Source organism: Marmota monax, unplaced genomic scaffold (assembly GCF_021218885.2).
Source record: "Marmota monax isolate L192 unplaced genomic scaffold, Marmota_monax_Labrador192_F-V1.1 WCK01_AAM20220418_F8-fsc00181, whole genome shotgun sequence".
Classification (NCBI taxonomy): domain Eukaryota; kingdom Metazoa; phylum Chordata; class Mammalia; order Rodentia; family Sciuridae; genus Marmota; species Marmota monax.
In genome coordinates, this window is record NW_026694276.1 from 1778085 (window position 1) to 1801487 (window position 23403).

General features: G+C 36.9%; 1 protein-coding gene and 1 pseudogene across 2 annotated transcripts; both read left to right on the plus strand.

Annotated features, from left to right (window-relative positions):
• Positions 1 to 284: 284 nt before the first annotated feature.
• Psma5 (proteasome 20S subunit alpha 5) lies at positions 285 to 23323 on the plus strand. Of its 2 annotated transcripts, XM_046467255.2 has the most exons (9): positions 285 to 446; positions 5420 to 5486; positions 9647 to 9773; positions 12411 to 12478; positions 13341 to 13448; positions 13589 to 13647; positions 14374 to 14476; positions 17314 to 17400; positions 23082 to 23323. In XM_046467255.2, exons 1-9 carry the CDS (start codon positions 418 to 420, stop codon positions 23157 to 23159), a joined length of 726 nt encoding a protein of 241 aa, XP_046323211.1. In that variant the 5' UTR covers positions 285 to 417; the 3' UTR covers positions 23160 to 23323. The 2 variants fall into 2 exon arrangements, with proteins under 2 accessions (XP_046323211.1, XP_046323212.1); XM_046467256.2 differs by lacking the exon at positions 5420 to 5486 and having other exon boundaries at positions 298 to 446.
• LOC124108750 (small nucleolar RNA SNORA40) lies at positions 10144 to 10289 on the plus strand (annotated as a pseudogene).
• Positions 23324 to 23403: the final 80 nt, after the last annotated feature.

Genomic DNA, 23403 nt, shown 5'->3' on the forward strand with positions numbered 1-23403 from the left:
GGGACCTATAAGTCTGGATTCTCACAGCTTAACTCTTTTCACAAACTCTCCGAGCTGCCCAACTTGGGACTGGCTCAGACCTCCAAAAGGCTTACTCTCACCACACGCCTCGAGTTCCCAGCGCCCCTAGCAACCACCCGCAAGGTAAAGCGGAAGAACGCCTCTTGTCCCGCCCCATCAGAGCTAGCTGAGGTCCGCTGAGGAAGCGCCTTGGCCCAATCACCTCTCCGAGAACTAAGACCGGCCAATAGGAGACAGGCACAGGAGGGCGGGCTAAAGAGGTCGCGGGCACACGCGCAGTTGGGAGCCGAAGGGGGCCTTAGGTGCTGTGGCCGTGTGGTTTAGTTGGGTGCTGTTGGAGTCGTGTTGGTCCTCGGAATCCCCTCGTAGCCACTGCCACCTTCCCTCGTCCTCGCTATGTTCCTCACCCGGTCCGAGTACGACAGGTCTGTGCAGCATGGAGAAAACGGGTCGGGATTGTGGGTAGGTGGGTGGGCCCCGGGCCCGGCCGCGGCCTGGGTTCTGCAGTGTCATGGGGCGCCCCGGGAACCCGGGTCTGGCCAGACCTGGCGATCTCTTGCCCTACCCAGGCCCTCCGGTGATTCCCCAAGCTCATCCGGAGCAAATCGGCCGCACTTGCTCTACAGCTGAGTCACTACTGATTCTTAGTGCGGAAGCGAGAAGCTCGGGTTTGTGCTGGGGGAGGAAGCTGTAGGGGCCCAGAACTCCGACCTTTAACCCGGAGAAGATTAGGGGGTCACCCCTCCCCAGTTTATCTTTTCGTGCTAAGTATGACTTTTTTTTTTTTAAGCAAAATGTGAATAAAAAGCAACTGAAGACTATGAAATCTGTTTATAATAGGGCATGCTAGGATGTACAGTTTCTGCAAAAGCGCAAAGGCTAGATCTCAGCTATGCCCAGATATGTTGTCTGGTCTCTTGATTTTATGTGAAGCAGAATTTAGAAAGGTTATCAGGAGTTTTCCCATCCAGCTGGTTTCGCTTGACCAGGGTTTTTCTGACTTTTGTAAAACTTTAAAGCAAATTTAGTGTTGTTGAAAACCAAATGTAATGTTTTCAAAATTCAAAATTGTGAGGTTGTATTTATTTAAAAGTTTGGTTTTTTTTTCCCCCCTAGAGCTTGGGAATGCTAAGTAATACTGAATTGTGCTGTAGATATTTTTACTTTCACTTTCTATTTGATCAGATAAGTTTTCCAATGGCTGTTTAAGTTTATTAAAAAGCTAGAAAAAGACATTTTCTTTTGTACTAGATAAATTGAGAAGCTGCTTTCCTTGTCAAGTATATGTTGACCCTGTCGTGGTTTCATCACCTGAAGCTACCACTTTTCATCCCTCTACTGACTCATAGAAGGTGTATGTGAAGTTTTAAAACCAACATTTTTTCTGCTGTCAAGTAAAATGTCTTTGTTAGTGAGTATTTAGCCTCTAGGGCATTGCAGAGAATCATGTTGGGTGATATAATTTTGAATTAAGTGTATATGGGAAAATTGTGTTCCTTTTCAGAAACCCTTTATTAAACCTTGTGGTCATTTGCTAAATATATATATATATATATATATATATATATATATATTGTTTTGTGTTGTTTTCCTACCTTCTCAAGAATGCCCAAAATACAGCTGCCCCCCCCCCTCCCTTTTGCCAGGAATTGATTCTAGGGGCATTCTCTACCCCTGAGCTATACCCCCAGTCCTTATTTTGAGACAGGATCTGGCAAAGTTGCCCAGACTTGCCTTGAACTTGGTATCCTCCTGCCTCAGCTTCCATAATCACTGGGATTATAGGTATGTGCCATGTGCCTGGCAAATATAGCCCTTTCTTATTTGCTTAACTAATGTACTTGAATATTTTCTGTGTACAAGGTACACTGTTTTGGGTTGAAATGGTACAGCAGTGTATGAGATCAAGATACTTGCTCTTGTGTAGGAGACTATCTTATAAAGAACTATTTACAAAAGTAACTAGTAGGAGACAGAAGTGTATTGATGACATCAGAGGAATTGAAATCAACACTGGAAGTTCTGATGAGAGGTTGCATTTAATATTAGGGATTCATGGAAAACTTCACAAAGGAGCTGATATTTAAGCTGGTCTTGAAGAAGGATTTTAATAAAGACAGTGAAGAGTCAATAGCTTTTAGTTTGAGAATATAGAATGAACAAAGGAGGGGAAATAAATAAGAAAGCATAAGACATGTCTGAGAAAAGTCTTGTCTGATAGCACATATGATACATGTTATAGGAATAAATAGTAGGAAATATGGGGAAGACAGAATTGTGCTAGATATTGGCTGGTATTTAATATTAGGTTAAGGAGTTTGGGTTTTACTCTGTAAGCAACTAAGTGCTGTTAATTTATTTCAGAAGTTACATGATCAAAATTGTGTGTCTCCCCCTGCAAAACACATTCGCAGCCCTTTAAAAAATTTTTTTTAATTTTGAGTCAGGGCCTTACTAACTTACCTGGGGCCTTGCTGAGGCTGGCTTTGAACTTGGGATCCTCCTATCTCAACCTCCCGAGTTGCTGGGATTACAGGTTTTTGCCACTGTGCCGGGCCATACTTTGTGTTTTATAGAAAAATTACTTGACTGGGTTGGAGGAAAGAGTGAGTACCAGTTAGGACACTGTTATAATAGGTGAAAGGTAGAGTCAATACCAGTTAGGTGGCTATTACAATAGTTAGGTGAAAGGTAATAAAAGTAATGAGAATGGAAGGAAGAGTGATTGTTACTGTGAAGAGGTATTTCCTATGAATTGGTATGACTTGTCATATAACAGAATATGGGAGAAGATGGGGAGGAATGGTTCAAATCATTCAGAACTTTCTAGTTTGGGGAACAAGGAGGTTGGAGGTGTTATAAAAATAAGACTGAACTAGTTAGAAACAGTGAAAGATGAACCTGAGTTTCCAAGGTGACAATATTTGAAGAGAAATATTTCAGATTGGAAAATGTTGAATGTTAGTTGCTAATAGAATATCCAAATGGAAATGTTGATCAGGAATTTAAATTAATTAGGAAATAAGTCAAACTGGTAATAGAGATTTGGAGATTTGATGCATAGCATCTATGAAATGGCTGAAGGAGACAGTAAAGTTTGGGATGATGGCCAAGACCAGAGCCCCATAGTTTGTAGAATTATTTTGTACTCAGCAAATCAATTTTCCAATGTATTATGATAAGGCAGGTCAAGCATTATCCTTTTTTTTGTTTGTTTGTTTCTGGAGTTAAAAGCAAACAACTGGCAAAATTAGAACTCAATCCTGGGTTTTCTGACCTCAGACTTTTCTTTCAGTGGTTTTTAAACTGTTCTTTAGAGCTCTGAACTTCCTTTTAAATGGCTACAGGGATATTAAACTCAGCAAATGAGAGCTAGGATGGTGAAATTCTCTCTCCATCCCCCAGTTTAGCTAGTTTAATTCTCATAGGCAGGATAGTGGAACTGTTGAGGACTTGGTCTCTGGCAGTATGACCTATTGCCTAAATTCTAACTCCAGCTCTGCCTTTTATATGCTGTGTAACTTTGGGCAACTTACTTAACCTCTATATGCCTCAATTTCCTCACCTATAAAGTACTATCTACCTTAGGAGACTATTTCTTAGGACTACTTAGAGGATTAAGTGAGTTAAGTCATAAAGCCAGACATATAGAGAATGATCAGCAAGTGCCAACTTTTATTGTCTGGTTTACATTTTGGGACCACATATAAAATTTTCTTGAAAAAAAAACGGGTGTTTGGTTAGCTGGGGTTGTGGCTCAGTGGTGGAGCACTTGCCTCAATGTATGAGGCACTGGGTTTGATCCTCAGCACCACATAAAAATAAATAAATAAAATAAAGGTATTGTGTCCATCTACAACTAAAAAATTTTTTAGTTGTAATTGAACACAATATCTCTATTTATTTATGTGGTGCTGAGGATCGAACCCAGGGCCTCTCACGTGTGAAGCGAGCGATCTACTGCTGAGCCACAACCCCAGCCCCTAAAAATATTTTTTTAAAAAGAGTTTTGGTTAAACAAATTTAGAATATTATACTATATGCTACCTATTATAAAGTTCAGACTCCATTAATAAGGTGTGATAAGCATTTTCATTCATTTGTACTTTTTTTTTTTGTAAAGATAGACACAACATCTTTATTTATTTTATTTATTTTTATGTGGTGCTGAGGGTTGAACCCAGTGCCTCACATGTGTGAGGCAAGTGCTCTACCACTGAGCTATAACCTCAGTATCTCATTTGTACTTTAAAAAAAAAAATTAAAAAATTGTTTTGGTTCCAGGAATTGAACCCAGAGGCACTTAACCACTGAGCCGTATCCCAGCCCTTTTTTGTATTTTAAGACAGCCTCACTGAGTTGCTTAGGGCCTCTCTAAGTTGCTGAGGCTGGCTTTGAACATATGATCCTCCTGTCTCAGTCTCCCAAGTTGCGTGCACCACCATGTCCAGCTCAGTTATTTTTTGAGTGTTTATTGTATACTGAAAGCTTGTATATGTACACTATGATTGGTGCCTTGTCTCCATAAGAGCAAGAAAAGGTGGAGAACATAGTTTAGGGTGAAAAGCAGTCTGACAGTAATCTATTAAGTGAATGAACTGGGTTAAACTTTAAGAACTACAGTGTATTGTTAAAATAACCGTATTACTTCCTATAAATAACTAGAGAAATGTACCTGTGAATAACTTGTGCTTAAAAATAAGATTTTAATGTCAAATGCACATAATGGGAAGGGGATAAGGAATAATACACATTTCCTTGGTAATTGCATGATAATTTTGTGACATGAACTTATCAAAGGAATTGGTAAATTGATTCAGGATTGATCTGGGTTAATTTAGAATTGAGGCAGAAAATTCACCTCCTCTTATTGATCAGTTTGGGAAGACTTGGTGAGAGTGGGGCAGAAGTGTTCTATAGTGCCTTAAGGGACTATACATATTTGTTAATGTACAAAAAAAAAAAAAAAGGCTAAAAGCCTACAGATTGCCTCAAGAAGTTCTATTGTCTTATATTGTTAATGTACAAAAAAACCCATGAGATTGTTGTGGGCAAAGTACAGAGTAATGAAAACATGCATAGCCTGTAGTCATCTAAGCTAGTTAAAGAATTTGATTTTGGGGGGCATACTGGGGATTGAACCCCCAGGGATGCTTCACCACTGAGCTAAATCCCTGGACCTTTTTTATTTTTTGTTTTGAGATAGGATCTTGCTAAATTGCTGAGGCAGGCTTCAAATTTGGAATTCTCTTGTCTTAGCCTCCCAAGTTGCTGGGATTATAGCAGCTGTGTGCCACTGCACCCAATAAGAAACTTGAGTTCAGTGTCTGTCTATATGATTCACTTTTTTTTTTTTTTGACAGTTTTTTAATACCTTTTTTTTTTTAATCAATTACAGGGGCGTGAATACTTTTTCTCCTGAAGGAAGATTATTTCAAGTGGAGTATGCCATTGAAGCTATCAAGGTATTTTAGCAAGTAGCATAGGTTTTGAAATTATGGCAACCTCACATTTTGCTAGCAGAACATTTGAGTAAATGTGTTTAGCCATTCCTTTAGATAGTGTTTTCATATTTCCCTTTAACCAGCCATTATTAACTATTTTTATAACAATTTCAATCTTATTCCTAACATCTACATTAAAACTTTTTGAGCAGGTTAGTAATTCATAATTATTTAATAAGCTTTTTCTAGTGGGGATGGAGGTACACATTTAGGTTTATAATCCTCTGGGATATAAAGAGGTTGTAGAAATCTAGTGTTGACCCTTCTGTTACTTGATCAGATCATGTAATTAATTACCTCTATTGTTTTCTTTTCTTTTTTTTTTTTTTTAGGGCAAATGATAAAGTTCATTTTATTTATTTGCATTTATTTTTTTTTAATTTTTTTTAATTTTTTATTGTTGGTTGTTCAAAACATTACAAATTTCTTGACATATCATATTCCACACTTTGATTCAAGTGGGTTATGAACTCCCACCTCTATTGTTTTCTTATTGGTAAAGTTTTGAATGTGTATTAGGTACTAGGGACTGAATAAAAGATAAATTGATCTAGTAACATAAAATCAAACATGTAGCAAATATTATTCCACAAATTAGTAAGATGTCTATACTTAAAATTGGTTATCCTGTAGAAACTATATTTGTTAAATTATGGGTTATCTAAATAGCTTTTCAATTGGTAAATGTTTAAGGAAAAACAAAAGAGTTGTAGGAAACATGTATCTAAAATCTTCAAATATTGTGTTGAAAAGGAATCTATGGGGAATGCTTAGAAGAAAGAAAGTAAAACAATGTCCAGGCCCCACCCCAGAAATTCCAATTTATTTATTTATCTGGGTTAAGGCCCAGACAACAGGCCCCAGTTTTTCTATACTTAAAAGAAGTTGAAAATCAGTGATCTAGTCCAATCCTTCATTCTGTTTGAATTATCTATATAGTTCTAAACAGCATCTATTTGTAGAGTTCTAGTGGCAGGTATTTTCTCACAAAGTAGCTTATCTTGTTTGAAATAGTTAATGGTGGTTTAGAGTTTATCCTCAAATCAAATTCTAACTTCCTGAAGATTCTTTCAATTTGTCCTAGTTTTTTTTTTTTTTTTGTACCAGGGAATGCACCCAGGGGCACTTTACCACTGAGCCACATCCCCACCTCTTTTTATATTTTATTTTGAAACAGAGTATCATTAAGTTGCTGAGGCCTCTCTAAGTTACTCATGCTGGCCTTAAACTTGTTGTCCTTGTACCTCAGCCTCCCTAGCCACTGGAATCCTAGTTTGCCTTTGATCACACAGATTTTCCATAGGACAATTCCTCTTAGAATTAAAATACCTGAAGAAAGGTATTTTGTTTCTCAGTTACCTTTGCTACAAGGAGTAGGAAAGCTGGGGGTAGTGGCGATGCCTATAATCCCAGTGACTAAGATTAATCCCAGACTGAGGCAGGAGGATCTCAAGTTTCAGGTAAGTCCAAGCCTTAACAATTTAGGGAGACCCTAAACAACTTAGTGAGACCCTGTCTCAAGAAAATAAAAAGGGATAGGGATGTGGCTCGATTGTTAAGTGCCTCTGCATTCAATCTTTAATACCAAAAATTTTAAAAAAGAAAAGGAATCTGGGAAAGGGGAAAGAGATTCTGGTTAGCTGAAGTCATAGAAGTGAAAGTGGAAACATAGTGTTACTGGTGCAGAAAATGATGTGCCAGCTGCAAGTGCCTTTTTCTATTCTGATGTCTTTGCTTTGTGTTGAAAATATTACTAGGAAGTGTCAGACCATCAGAAGTCCAAGCTGTAATATTAATCTGGGGCCTCAGCTAAGATAATAGTTCTGCCTGGATGTGCAAGCCAAGAGTAAACCTCAGCTTTTAAAATTCCTTAGGGTCAGTAATTTCTAGATTATCTAGAGACTATAAAGTATCTGATCTTTGTAGTCCTAGGTTGAGCTAGGATAGAAATAGTAATATGGTCCTTAATTAATGAGACCTAACCATTGTGAAAATTAGGTGCTTAGGGGTTAAACAACCTGTTTATTGCTTTAGCAACTCATGCATGCGTGGCCAATGAGAAAGCATTTTGCTAACCATTAAGACTTGAGTTGTATCAGAGGAACTAGAGAACAACTGACTGTAGAAATGTTGATACTGAATGGTATAGGTGAAATGTATCCAGCAAAGAAAAGGAAAAAAGTGCCTATGAGTAGGTGTTTTGGGGGAAGGAGTGGAATCAATGTTAATGTCAAAATTGCTATATTCTATCAAGCCTATCCATATTGGTTACTATGCTAGTTAGTTATATTCAAGAAATATTACATAGTTCAAATGTTCCCTCACTTCCTCCTCTCTCCAGTTCCCACAAAGATATGTAGGAGAAATTTAGATAGAAGTATCATATTGAAATATCTGGAAGGAAATATAAATGTAAAATGAAATTTTTTTGAATTTGGATATATTTTAGAAAATATCCTATCTCAGAAATATTGACCTTTTTTAGATTGGAATATATAAAACAATTAGAAAAACTAAGCACTATGTGGAATTTTCTGGCGATGGGTTTCTGAATGTTTGTTTTTAAATTTTTAGGTGCGTATACATGTGATATTAGAGTCAGAAGGCAAAATAGTTCTATAAATTGCATAACAAAAACAGCAATCCCTGAAGCTTGCCCATCTATTTTCAGCTTCCCAGAGGCAATACTTTAAACTGTCTTAGCTGATAACATTCTTGGTATTATATATCTAGACTCGGACTTACATTTTTTTTTAATCAGACATTATCCACAGACTTTTAATAACAGTTCTAAATAAAGTCTCAACTTTACATATTTGAAAAATAATGTGTGAGACATGGTTTAGTCTGTAGACATGGTAAGCCTATTATACATAAAGATTGATGGAATTCTTTGGAACCCTTTGTAATAATGGGCTCAAGTCTGATGCTCATATTTGGCAGTTATTGCTTTATAGACCTAATTAAATATAATGGAAATTCAGAGGAGAGTGCGGTCATATGCAAGGCTTTATGAATAAAGGAGAAAATTTGGAGAGACAGAAGGAAAACTGTATTCCAGGGGAGATTGCTTTAACAGGTGTGCAAGGCTAAGTGATAATAATGGCTTGAACAAATCGGGTGGGCTATACCTGAGAGAGGAGTTTTGTTGGAGAATATTGAGTGATGAAGTTGGAAGGGAAAGGTGGCCTTAGATTAAGAGGGCACTGGAAGCTTACTTAGATATTGCTATAGATAATACAGTGAGATATTAGTTCTTGAGAGAAGAAATATAAAAATAGCATTTTATTAGATTAGGCTGTACCATGCATTGCAGTTAATGATTAAGGATGAGACTATAGGCTAGGGATTAACTCAGTGGTGGAGTGCTTGCGTAGCATGTTCAAGGCTCTGGATTTGATCCCCAATACCACATAATAAATAAATAGATGAGACTAAGTAGAAGTCATATAATAACATTTGTTGAATTATTATATGGTAGATTCCACTTTATGTATTATATATTAATTCATTAATGTTTATCCTTCTTGATGTAGGTATTATTATCCTCATTTTGCAGGTGGGAAACTGAGACATGTAGAGGTTGATGACTAGGAGTATTGCATAGAGATAGAGATGAATTTAAGCTCTACTGGATTAAATTAATGAGCTTAGATTAAATTTGTACTTTAATGTTGTCAGTAGTGATGGTGGTCATTCTCCCCGCCCCCATGTCATATAGGTTTGGGGAATGTCCTCTTTTGGGACAGGCCAAAGTGGACAGCAAAGGTGAAAAGAGACAAAGTACAGAAAAAAGTTAGGGCTTTATTACTTTCTTGCCCTCTCTGTTTAGAACTTTAGAATCCCTTTCTCCCTTCTAAAATTGGCATTAGAAGGGATCATTTTCAGATGATTTAAAGACTATTAGACTTCCTTTTCAGAAGCTCAGAATTCTATAAATCTATGGTCTTGCTATTGACAGTAGCATTGTATTATTTATTAGGGTGCTTCTTGTTCTCTCTGCATACTAGCCATGGATAATCAAAGTTTCGGTCTGGTGAAGATGTACAGAGAGATTTCTGGTGAGCATGTGACACTGTTCTTTGATTTGTACATGGTAACCATAACATGTTTCTTTTTAGCTTGGTTCTACAGCCATTGGGATCCAGACATCAGAAGGTGTATGCCTAGCTGTGGAGAAAAGAATTACCTCCCCACTCATGGAGCCTAGCAGCATTGAGAAAATTGTAGAGATTGATGCCCATATAGGTAAGGAGTAGGGGAAAGCTGTTTTGTAGGAATCTTGTCTGGGTTTATTAGTTCTGTGTTGTTCCAAAGGGGAGATTCATGAGATGAATGCCTTGTCCCCTGGCTAGCTATCATTTTCCAGGCAGTAGGCCAGTGTGCTTAATTTTAGGAGTAGAAAGAAGTTACAGAGCAGGCTGTCATGTGTGAGAGACTAGGGTGTCAACTAAGAAAAGAGGAATTCTCAAGTGGAAGGTCTAAGGTTCTGAGAATTATAAGAGTAATAGACTTTGATAGAACTTGTATGTGGTTTTGTTTAGCTTGTGGACAAAGACTTAAGGAACCTCCCCCGGGTTGCTGAGAGAGATCAGATTTTAAGGGGCAAATGGTCTGGTTCCCTTCTGCCACCTTGTTACTGGGTGCCTAAGAGCCTGAGGATGGGATGGAGTTTGGGAGCTTGAGGTGAAAAAAAAAAATCCTCTTTTGCAACCCAGAACTCATTGTTCAGTATGAGTTTTGATACATGTAAGAAGGAATATTATTCCTAAGACACTTAAAAGTGATGGAATATTGATAACTAAAACGATTGGTTCTAAGACTAACAAGTTGATAAAAAGCACAGGTCATGAGAGAAATCTCAGGTGTATTGATTTCAGTATTCCATTTTTCATATTGTGACACAAGATGGCAGCTAAAGGGGGGAAAAAGTATTTTAGACTTTGATCAGATCAGTCTTCCTGTTTTCAGATTTATCTTTTTATTCCTTATCCTCCCCTCCCCACTTTCTTTGGTCTTTACTGTAATTCTCTTGCCTTAGCTTCTGACATTGTAGTATTACAGGGTGAATAGTTCTGTTTATTTATAGCATGGAATTTTAGTTAACTATCTAAAGTTTCTTTAAATATTTATTTTTTAGTTATAATTGGACATAACACCTTTACTACTTTTATTTTTATGTGGTGCTGAGGATTGAACCCAGGGCTTCACATGTGGTAGGCAAGCGCTCTACTGCTGAGCCACAACCCCATCCCAACTATCTAAAAATGTTTTAACCTGCCTAGCCATCTAATTAATGAAACATTGGTAAAATAATTAATGCTTGAAGGCAAAGAAAAATGCTGTGGTGACTGGGAACATGGTATAATATCGTTTTAAATATCGAAACAGATTTAATCTGTTAAAATTAGAATGTTTTGTGTTTACTTTATCTCAAACCACTTTTCTTTTGGATGAAGGCCAATGTCATTTTAATTCAGCAAATAGGGAATAAACATTGTGCAAGACACCAGGGATACAGACAGGAAAAAAGACAGTCCTTGTCTTCTAGGAGCTTACAATCTAAATGTTATGCTGGACATGTATAAATAAGTAAATGTAGTTAAGTGGTACAGGTATTAAGAAAGATTCTAGTGTGTGCTCGGTAGGGTCATAAAGGAGGAAAAAAAATAGTTTTGCCTGAGGCTAGTGATAGGGCAGCTTTCAGAAAAGGATTCCATGAGGGTGATGCTTGAGCTGAATTTCATTCTGAAAGATAAGGAAACTTAGTGTAACACAGGAAAAGCATTCTAATCAGAAGAAATAGAAATGAACCAAGGTATGGCTGTATAAAATATAAATGCGCAAACACTTCAGTATGACTGTGAGGCGAACTACGGCAAGAGATGACTCTGGGGTCAGAATATAGGATTCCCTTTTTACCCTGCTAAGGAGCTTGGACTTGATCCTTTTGCTTTGATGATTAAACTTTTAAGAAGTGAGGTAGTTCCCTTTAGAATTTTAGAAAGAACATTCTGATAACAATGTTAAAGGTAGGGTAAAGGGCTGAGAATGGAGGCAGGGAGACCAGATAAGAAATTTTTTAATTGTCAAAGCAAAGGGATGACAAGACCTTAAGCAAGACAATGACCAGAGAACAGAGGGGAAGGGACTAATGCCAGATAGGCTAATCAGATAGAGACTGAGAAAACTTGGAATCTGATTGGTTGTGAGGACCAAGGAAGAAGACAGGGTCTAGAAGGAGAATAAGATGAGAAGATTGAGCTGTATATCCCAGTAGATACATTAAGGGAGTCATTTGACCTTATAGCTCTGAAACTTGAGAGAGATACCCCTAGGCTGAGATTTAGGCTTGAGATATCATCTATAAGTTAACAGTTCTAGCCATAACCATGGCATCTTGGACCATTAGGCAAATTTTCTCTCTAACGTAACTAGTTGGTTTGTTTGGAATAGAGAGGTAAAAAGGCTTTTGATATTATTTTGAGGTCTTCCACTATAGCACATAATGAGGTAGTTTCCTTTTTCTTATTTCTCAGGTTGGGTTGTTAGGATTTACTTAGTTCAAAAATGCATCATGGCCTACAAAGAGTGCTAAAGGGATTTTCAGGGATGTTCTACATGGAAATTCATGTTTGGTTGGCTGCTGCTGTTCTCTGTCTTCCATCAAACTATCTAGATTTCTATGCCATTGTGAATGGTTGTTTTCTTCTTTTTTTGTATCATCATTATACTGGGGTTTAGTGCCAATGATTTCCCATCTATTGGTTATATTGCCATGGGATTGCTGGCATTATTCCACTCCACAATTTCAGTGTTTTCCTGAGTTGATAAAAGGATTTATAAGGATTTGGCCTCTGTGTCACTGTTGCTTTTATATTACAGGTTGTGCCATGAGTGGGCTAATTGCTGATGCTAAGACTTTAATCGATAAGGCCAGAGTGGAGACACAGGTAAATAAGCATCTTTTCTACTTTTTTACTCTGATGCTTCAGTTCCTTGTTTATTTATTGGTGATAAAGCTTCCTGGGCTACATTTCAGGTGTCAGTATTAGTTGCAACACTTGGGAATGATTTTGGGTAGAATCCCCACTTCCTGGGGCTTAGATTTAGCTACCTAATCATTGCAGTTTTAAGGAAGCTCTGGTCAATAGAGGTGACAGTCTTCGTCTTCTTGATTCATCATATATAATGCATGCATCACACTACATTCTGTTCCCCCATTGACTTTCTTTGGGAGCCCCGTGGCAGGAAGTGGTCATAGTTAAGTAACATTCTCCCTACAACCGCCTTTCCTGCCATCTTGTAGGTAACTTCTTCTCTGGTAAATAGTGAGTTGTATTAGGCAACAAATACTTGTTAGGAATGCTGGGGTTTTTATTTTATTTTTAGCTGTGTACCTATAGCCTAGAGAGTAGGCTAATAAGGAAAAAAAATATCTCAAGGTAAAATTTTTTGCCCTTATTCACAAATTTGTCAGTACTTAAGTAATAAGTACTTTATAACAGAATTATAAGATAGAATCTTTGACCAGGGAAAGTGGTACTTGATATAGCATTTGCTGTGTGAGAAGACTAAATTTGGTGTTTGTAGGAGTTAACCCTTTTTTTCAAAGGAGTAACCCTCTAGTTCAGACCTTGCTTAGTCCTTTTGATATGTTTATTTCCAGAGCTATTTCTCCTGCAGTTCCAAACAACCATAGTCTAGGAGAAACATGCTTGAGCCTTCAGTTTCCAATCACATTTCAAAGGGATAAGCAGTAAGATGGTGGACTGTCTTATTAGAAAGGTGTACCATTTTGTGCTCTTCTCCCAGAACCATTGGTTTACCTACAATGAGACAATGACGGTAGAGAGTGTGACCCAGGCTGTATCCAATCTGGCCCTACAGTTTGGAGAAGAAGATGCAGATCCAGGTGCCATGGTGAGTGTGATGCTTGTGTTGAACTCACTCACTGTTCTGAAGAACTTGGAACATTTGTTCTCGGTACATACCTTTCCCAGCCTCTCTCACCTGCTTAATTTATAGCCACTTATCATAATACTGCTTCTTTTTGGTTCTAGTCTCGTCCCTTTGGAGTAGCACTGTTATTTGGAGGAGTTGATGAGAAAGGACCCCAGCTGTAAGTACCATTTTGCCATTGTTTCTTCCTTTTTGGGGAGAATAGTAATTATTTTAATTTGGATCAGGGGCTAGTAGTGTAAATAAACTAAGAAATTATTTTAGATTTGGAAAAATAGAAGGGTTTTTAGCTCTAAAGTTTGGTGGCTGTGCTGTTTATACAAGCAAATTTAGGGATCTATGAAGAACTCCATGATTGGAACCAGTGCTAATTCTGGAAAAAATTAGAGGTAACCTATTACTAAAGTCAGGATATGTTTTAGAGTTTTTCTTTGGAGTGTTGATCTGATTCTCATTCTCAAATATTAGATAGGCATATACAAGTGCCAATTTATATATACTATACTTCTCTTCTAAATCCTGAGGACATTAGCAATTTTCTTATATCCTTTTTTAAAAGATCTATCCTTTTTTAAAAGTTTTTCAAAACATAGAACATCTTTTTTGGAGCTGTGCCTCACTATTCCCTTACTACAGGGCCAAGCATTTGTATTTTTTAAAAAAAATATTTATTCTTAAGTTTTAGATGGACACAATATCTTTATTTTACATTTATGTAATGCTGAGAATCCAACCCAGTGCCTTGTGCATGCTAAGCAAGCACTCTATCATTGAGCCACAACCCCAGCCCCTGTATTTTTATTTTTTATTTTTTTTTTAGTGAGATGTTTGTTGCATAAAATGCCACCGTTCTTAAGCATTTTAATTCTCCTTTGGGGTTTTGCAGGTTTCATATGGACCCATCTGGGACTTTTGTACAATGTGATGCTCGAGCAATTGGCTCTGCTTCAGAGGGTGCCCAGAGCTCCTTGCAAGAAGTTTACCACAAGGTAATCAAGCATTCTCACAACTTTTATTACTATCTTTTAAGTAAAGGCATAATTTACATGTAATAAAATGTATAGACCTTAAGAGTTCAGTTCTAGGGCTAGGGTTGTGGCTTAGCGGTAAATTAGCACGTGCGAGGCCCTGTGTTCGATCCTCAGCACCACATAAAAATAAATAAAATATTAAAAACAAAAAAAAGAGTTTAGTTCTATAAGTTTTGACTATTGTGTATATCTTTAGAACCAGAACTGAAAACAAGATATAGAACACTTCCCTCAACCCCCATCACCACACAACTACCATTGACTGACTTCCCTTCATGAAAGATGTCTTTGTAGCATGTGATGCTGTCTGATAGCATTTGCCCACACAGCTTCTTTCAAAATTGGAGTCAAACTCTGCTGCTGCTTCATCAACTAAATTTATGTAATATTCCAAATTGTTGAAATTTTCAATAGCATTCACAGGACCTTCATCAGAAGTAGATTCCATCTTAAGAAACCACTTTCTTTGCTCATCCTTGAGAAGCAACTTCTCATCTGTTAGTTTTGTCACAAGATTGCAGCAATTCAGGCACATCTTCAGGCTCCATTTGTAATTGTAGTTTGTTGTTATTTCCACTACATCTGCAAATCACTTCCTTTAATGAAGTCTTGAACCCCTCACAATCATTCAAGAGGACCGGAACCAACTTCTTTCAAACTCCTGTGAATTCAGTATGTTGAGCTCCTTCCATGAAACATGAATGTTCTCAATGGAATCTAGAATGGTGAATCTTTCCAGAAGATTTCATTTATTTTGCTTAGATCCATCATAGGAAGCTATACTCTTAAAAGCTGTTTTTTAATGTTAAGACTCAAAAGTTGAAATTATTCCTTGATCTAAAGGCTGTGGAATGGGTGTTGTGTTAGCAGGCATGAAAACAGAATTAATCTGATTGTACATCCCCATCAAACTATTGCATGACTGGGTACATTGTCAACTGGCAGTAAGATTTTGAAGGGAATCTTTCTGAGCAGTAGGTCTCCATTGTAATCTTAAGATATTCAGTAAACTTTGTTAACAGATGTGCTGTCACATAGGCTTTGTTCCTTTTTAAAAGAGTATAAGCAGACTGAATTTAGTGTATTTCTTTAGTATATTAAGGGCCTAAAGAGTTTTAGAATGGAATTGGGCATCAGCTTCAACTTAATTACCAGCTGCATTAACTTATTTACCAGCTGTAACAAGAGAGTCATTCTGTTCTTTGAAGCTAAGCACTGATTTCTCTGTAGCTATGATGAAGGTAATAGATGGCATCTTCTGATATAGGCTGTTTCATCAACATTGAAAATCTGTTGGTTAGTGTAGCCACCTTTGTCAGTGATCTTAACTAGATCTGGATAAATTGCTTCAGCCTCTACATTAGAACTTACTTTTTCACCTTTCTTTTCTTTCTTTCTTTTTTTTTTTTAATATTTTTTTAGTTATTAATGAACCCTTATTTTATTCATTTATTTATATGTGGTGCTGAGAATCAAACCCAGTGCCTCACACATGCCAGGCAAGTGCATTACCGCTGAGTCACAGCCCCAGCCCCTCACCTTGCTTTTTTATGAATCTACTTCTGCTAGCTTCTAATTCTTCTTCTGTAGTGTCCTCACCCTTCCATAGCCTTCGTAGAATAGAAGACAGTTAGGGCCTTGTACTGGTTTAGGCTTTGGCTTAAGGTAATGTTGTGGCTGGTTTCATCCATCCAGACTACTAAAACTTTTCCTTATACCAGCCATAAAGCTATTTCACTTATCATTCGTGTATTCAGTGGAGTAGCACTTTTAATTTCCATCAAGAGTTTATTTCCTCTGCATTTTCAGCTTGGCTAACTGTTTGGCACAAGAGGCCTAGCTTTTAGCCTGTCTTGGCTTTTGATATGCCTCCCTTACTAAGCTTAATCATTTCTAGCTTTTGATTTAAAGTAGAGACAAACAACTCCTCCTTTCACTTGAACACTTAGAGGCCATTGTAGAGCTATTAATTGGCTTAATTTCAGCATTATTGTGTCTAAGGGAATAGGGAGGCTTCAGGAGAAGGAAAGAAATGATGTAATGGCTGGTCAGTGGAGTAGTCAGAACACTTGCTATATTTATCAGTTAGATTCATCATATATTTTTTTTTAATTTATCATGTGGGATTGGTTTGTGCTAATTCAAAGCCATTACAATAGAAACATCAAAGATCACTGATAAAAGATCACCATAACAATGTAATACTAATTAAGTTTGAAGTGTTGTGAGGATTCCCAAATTGTGACACACAGACACTTAAGTGAGCACATACTGTTAAAAATGTTACCAGCAGACTTGATCAGTGCAGGATTGACACAGCTCTATTTGTAAAAAAAATATAGTATCTGCTAATACAGTGAAATAAGGTGTGCCTGTAATGTTGATCTTACATGTGGAAAAAATTAGGTACACATAGGATATAAAAAGAGTGGGTTTTCTAAACCATTTGGGCATTATTTATGAGAGATCACTAATATTATGTTATCTTCTAAATTAAACAAGGAATTCAGATATACACTAGAGAGTGCTGCCCCTTCAACTTCCTTAAAGGTCATTTACTGTATGAAAGTTGGTGATTCTGTGGTTCAAAATGAGGCATTTTTTCCTCCGAATAAGTGTATTTAACTACTTACCATTTGCCTGAATTTTGGAGGTGGTTATAGTGCCCTGCACAAATTAATGTTTGATTTATTAATATTTGCTAAATAATTTCTTCAGGGGATAAAAGGGAAATCTGAAGGAAGGAGGGATTATATACAATTAATGGCTCATTTTCTCACCCTTTTTGTTTCAAGTCTATGACACTGAAAGAAGCCATCAAATCTTCACTCATCATCCTTAAACAAGTAATGGAGGAGAAGCTGAATGCAACTAACATAGAGGTATTTTTCTATTTTACTGTTTTTTCGGATATCATAACCCCCATTGCTGAAGATTGACTGGATCAAGAAAATTATATATGCTCAGTCTTTAGGATATTGATAGCATTTCAATAAGTAGCTACAGTAAAGTGGTGATGAAAGAAGCCAGAGTTCAGTGAGTTAAAGAGTGAAAGGGAGGTGCTGCTATGTCGAGAAGACTGATTAATGTGAGCAGAAGGCAGCATTAAAGAAAATGACTTTTGTCTCCTTAAGGATGGGAAAAACTTAAATACTTTTTTAAACTGAGGAAACTAGTGGATAAAAAAAAGTTAAACAAAAGATGAGATTCAATGGTGATAGAGAAGTTCTAGAAGAGGGAAGACATGGTACAAAGGAAGGAGTTCGTTTCAAAAAGTAATATTAGGGCTGGGGTTGTAGCTCAGTGGCAGAGTGCTTGCCTAACGTGTGAGGCACTGGGTTCGATCCTCAGCACCGCATAAAAATAAACAAATAAAGGCATGCTGTCCATTTACAACTACAAAAATAAATAAATAAGTAAAATTAGTTCAGCATCATGAGTAGCCCTCTATATAGCAAGTTCTGTGCCAAATGCCAGGGATACATAACAGAAATTTCAATACCTAATTAAGTAGTACTGCGCAGTATGGAGAAATATGGACAATAAGAGCCTAGGGTGAAACTTCTAAAGAACAGATTAACATGTGAACATATAACTTAGAACATTAGGAAAACATCCTAGAAGAGGTAATGATGTCTGGAGAAAGGGAGTAAAAGTGTATTTCAGGAAGAGGGAGCAATATGTGCAGAGGCTCAAAGATGTAAAATAACTGTTTAAAATGGAATTCCAAGGTTTTTATCTGACTGCTGGGTGTGGGATGTATGGAAGATAGGAGAATGGCAAGATATAAGATTGGAGATACATGGATCAGATGGTGACAGGTTGTTTTGGAGGTAAATTGGGAAAGATGTTCTTTATTTGCTTATTGTTAGGTTACCTGCTGAGCAAGGGTGAATGCAATAGTCAAGTTAACAATGGGAAATATTGGGCTGGGGTTGTGGTTCAGTGGTAGAGCACTTGCCTGCATTGCCTGAAGCATTGGGTTCATTGCCCCGCACCACAGAAAAAAAATAAACAAATAAAATAAAGATATTGTGCCCATCAACTAAAAAAATACTTTAAAATAAAAAAAAAAAAGGGAAATATTTGGAAAAGGGAAGATGGAGATGAGTTAAAAGGATTACTGGGTTACCTCAGAATACTAGCTGAAGCTGGAATCAGGGGACAGATTGTTCTTAAAAGTCAGGATAGAGCTTACCCTTGGAGGAATAGTGTCTTAGTCAGCTTTTTCACTGCTGTAACAAAGACTGACCAGAACAATTTTAGGGGAGAAAAAATTTATCTGAGGGCTCACGGTTTCAGAGGTCTCAGTCCATGGACAGCTGGCTCCATTCCTTGCGGCTCAAGATGAGGAAAAATGTGACATGGTGGAAGAATGTGACAGAGGAAAGCCAAGAGAGATTCTGCTCGCCAAATACAAAATACATACCCCAAAGGCATGCCTCCAGTGACTCACTTCCTCTAGCCATACCCTACCCACTTACCACTTAGTTAATTTCATCGGGGAATTAATTCATTGTTTGGGTTAAGGCTGTCATAACCCAATCTTTGCTCCTAAACCTTCTTCATTGCTCACATATGAGCTTTTGAGGGACACCTCGCATCCAAACCATAATACATTAGTATATATTTATATTATATATAAATACATATATACATATATATATATATATACACACACACACACGCATGTATATTTTTACATACGAGTGTGTGGGTGTATAAAAATCCTTTTTTGTGGTGCTAAGGATCCAACCCATGTTCTCATGCATACCAGGCAAGAGCTCTGCCACTGAGTTATATACCCTGCCCTAAATATTATATTTCAGTTAAAAATTTTAAAGTCCAACTAATGCAGTAATCATAAATCAGTAATTTAACCAATCAGTACCTACCAGAATGTTAGCCTCACTCATGAGAAAATGGATGGTTGGATTAATGCCCAATGGGAGATTGACTAGTTAAGAACAGAAGAGTGAAGAGTACTTAGGAATGTTGTTGGTAAATGTCTCACCAGTATACTCACTTCATAGGCTGTCATGAAGGGGACAAAAGAAGACACTAGCCTAGAATTGGGAGTTTGAGAGTGTGGTGAGGGGGTTTGGCTTGCTCCTCAAGCAGTGGAGGGAGAAGAGTTTAACATAGTTCTTTAGTGAAAAACTTAATTCATAAATACAATGTTTTTTGTTTTTTTAAAACCTTAACAAGGATCTGAAAATACTTCCCCTTCTCCCCTGTCTCTGAAATGACGAGGTGCAATAATAGTATGATACTCCCAACTCAATCCTTAGGAACGATTTTGTCAGTTCCTTTCTAGAACTTTGTTTTCTTTGGTACTGAATAAGATTATGTCCTTGCCACCTCAGAAGAATTCAAATATAGCTCTTGATTCCATAGCAAAGGCTCTGAGGCCTATTTGGTTCAACTGAAACTACAGAGATGTTTTCTTGCTTGTTTACTTTCAGTGACACTACAGTATTGCTTTGCAATGAGCATCAGGTGTGGCTCTGTCATTAATCTCCCTGATAATAGATTTCTTCACATTAAAAAAGGGCACTTCCTTGGGCCTGGGATTGTGGCTCAGTGGTAGAGCACTTGCCTAGCACGTGCGAGGCCCTGGGTTTGATCCTTAGCATCACATAAAAATACATAAATATGTAGTTGTTCAACTACAACTAATAAATAAATATTTTTTTTAAAAAGGGGCACTTCCAGTTGTTCAAGACTATTCATTCCACCATGCTTTCTAAGCCTGTCTGCCTATAAGAGTCTCTGGAAATGAAGTTCAGAGATCTGTACTTTGGAAAGCTCCTCCAGTAACTCTGATGGTCAGTCTAAGAAGACCAGCATGAGGGAGCCTTTCCTCTACAGCCCTTCCTTTCCTGTCTCCCTTATGTTCTCATGACTCTAGTGTTTCCATGAGAAAGAGAAGATTGGATTCTGTAAAACTTCCTGTTTGTCAGATTATCTGATCATTATTATTTGAAATTTCTGCATCATTATTATTTGAAATTTCTGAAGCATTCATCTCAAATATGACAATTCCAAAATTAAAATTATTTTCTTTCCAGAAAATCATTTCTTCTTCTTCTTCTTCTGTTTCTAATGCTAGTTGATGATAGCACCCATGTTCTTGTCATTCATACCAAAACCTGAAATATTTTGATTTCCCTTTCTCTTTATTAAATTGTGTTTTATCCCTTTGTAAAAATAATTCTCATGTAAATACCCCTTCTCAATTCTTATTTCAGGTACCTTCTTTTGTTCAGGTCCCCATTTTGCATTTCCCTTATATATTTTTCAGAGGTCTTCTAACTAGTTTTCCCTTCCTACAGCCTTGCTCTCCTCTGTTTCAACCCATTTTTCCCCCTCATTCTTGTGCTACTGGAGTGGATTTTTCAATTCACATCCAATATTAATTGTTATCCACTTTAAAAATCTTATCTTACTCCTAATGTGTACAGGATAAATTCCAAACTTCTTTTTATGGCAATTTAAATCATATGTCTAATCTGTTAGGTACTTTGTTAAGCATTTTACATGTATATCTTTTATCCTCACAACTCTTAAGATAGATATTCCTGTTTTCATTTTACAGATGAGGAAACCTAGGCTTTGGTAAATAGTAACTGGTACCATTTGGTAAATGGTAACTGGTAGATGGTAGAGTCAGTATTTGCACCCAGGTCTGTACTTTTAGGTCCTGTACTTTTAACTACTATAAGATACTCATCTGTGAGCTCTGACCCCCACCCTGCATCAAGGCCCTCTCATTTCATCTTACTCCATGTGCATCCTCTGCTACAGCCATATACAGCATTTGTTTTGCAAATACATCATGTCTCATGCTTTTATGCATTTGTGCAATGAGTCTGCCCATCGTCTCCTTGGCTGTCTAACCCATTCTTGCCATTCTTCAGTATACTACTATTCAAAGGTTTCTTCTCCTTGATGCCTTCCTGGGCTCCTTGGTCACTCTTTTATGTATGTTAAGCTTTATTATAACACTTAACTGACATTGAAAGCTTTTGGCATCCAGTGCCCTTAATAAAAGATAGATTTTTCTTCATCTTTGGATCTTTAGTCCCTTGTACAACTGCGTCTAGTATTCAAATTAATTATTGATGGTGTAAATGAAAGAAAATATCTATTATACCTGCTTCACAGGTTTTTTGAAAGCAAGAATATAGAAAAATGTGCTTCCTATTCATTATGTAAATAACATCATTATGTAAATGTAAATTTTTCTCATCTAATGATGAATAACTACCTGAAGGTGATACTTGGTTTAAACCCTATTATTACTGATTTGCATCTTAGTTCTGTAGGACTGTTCTATACAGAGTTTGCCCAATTTCTATATTTTAACTCTTGTAATATTATGCAAATGTATTTGGGACTCCTGACATTTTGTGTAATTGGATATATCTTTTGGTAGACTCCAGAGGAGACTGCAGGCTTTTAGAGAACTTTTTTTTTTTTTTTAAGTTGTTCCCAGAGTAGATTTCTTAAGATGTGCAACAGTCTTTTTTTTTCTGAGTTTTACTTACAAATGAGGCAGGAAATAATAAACATCATGTAACTGGGTTATGCTAATTCTGCCTGGCAACTTTCAAATTATATTAATTCAATCCCTGGTACCAAAAAAAATTTAAAAAAAAAGAAACTTAATCAGCTTAATCAGTAATGAATATTACTTAAAAATGCCCTAGTATGTTTAATTTTAAAATTAAAAAAAAAAAAGGAATGACATTTAAAACAAACATAAAGGCTTTGCAGCAAATGTGAAATGATACCTTTTCTTCAGGATTGACCAAAAAACATGGGACTGTGATCATCACAGATAATGTAAAACATAGTAAAGTTAAATTTGAAGCCATCTTTTGACCCTTGTTTTTTGTTGGTTTAATAAATTATAATCTGAACTGTTTGTTATTTCTAATATCATCAGTCACAACTGACTTCCTGTGCCATTTTTTATGGAGTCTTTTCATGGTCAGTCCTTTTAAAAAACAAAGCAAACCTTTCTGTTAAGTTGCCACACATACAGTTCTAGAGAAAATATCTAACAATAATAGTTAGCAATTATTTGGTGTTTCTTATATTAATCCTTAAAACTAATCTATAAGTAGTATTATTATCCCCATTTTACAGATGAGAAAATAAAGGCACAGAGTGGCCAAGTAACCCAAGTCATACACAGAAGTATATGCAAGTATATAAATACACTTTATATTTCTATAGGATTCTTAACAGAAAAAAGAGTACTGACTCCATGTACTTTGCTGCTAACTTCAAGAATTAACAGTGATGCCAGGCATTTGGTTAACTATTACATTGTAGGTTAACCTCAAAATAGAAAATTTGGTCAATAAGAGTTTTTATTTTGTAGTCAGAGAGCTATTTTAGGGACCTGCTGCCTGGAAAGGATATCCCTGGGACAGCAGATCCCTTAGTTCCTAATGAACAGCTGCATCACCAACACAGTTTTCTCCTGACCATGCTAGGGCTATCATCAGGGAATCAAGCCTAACTTATAAACCCCTTTCTGTTTTCTTTCCAGCTAGCCACAGTGCAGCCTGGCCAGAATTTCCACATGTTCACAAAGGAAGAACTCGAAGAGGTTATCAAGGACATTTAAGCAAGAGTGATCCTCAGAACTACTCTGGGACAATTTCAGTTCTCCAGTTGCCCTTAAGTTTTACTTCCAGCTCCTATTCCTTGGAAAATCTCCATTGTCTGTGCATTTTTTTTTATGATGTCTGTACATAAAGGCAGTTCTGAAATAAAGAAAATTTTAAAATATGTGTTAATGGTCTGTCCTCTTATAATGTTTGAAATGCTTACATTAGCAGGCAAAAAAGATAGGGTATTAATATCCTTAT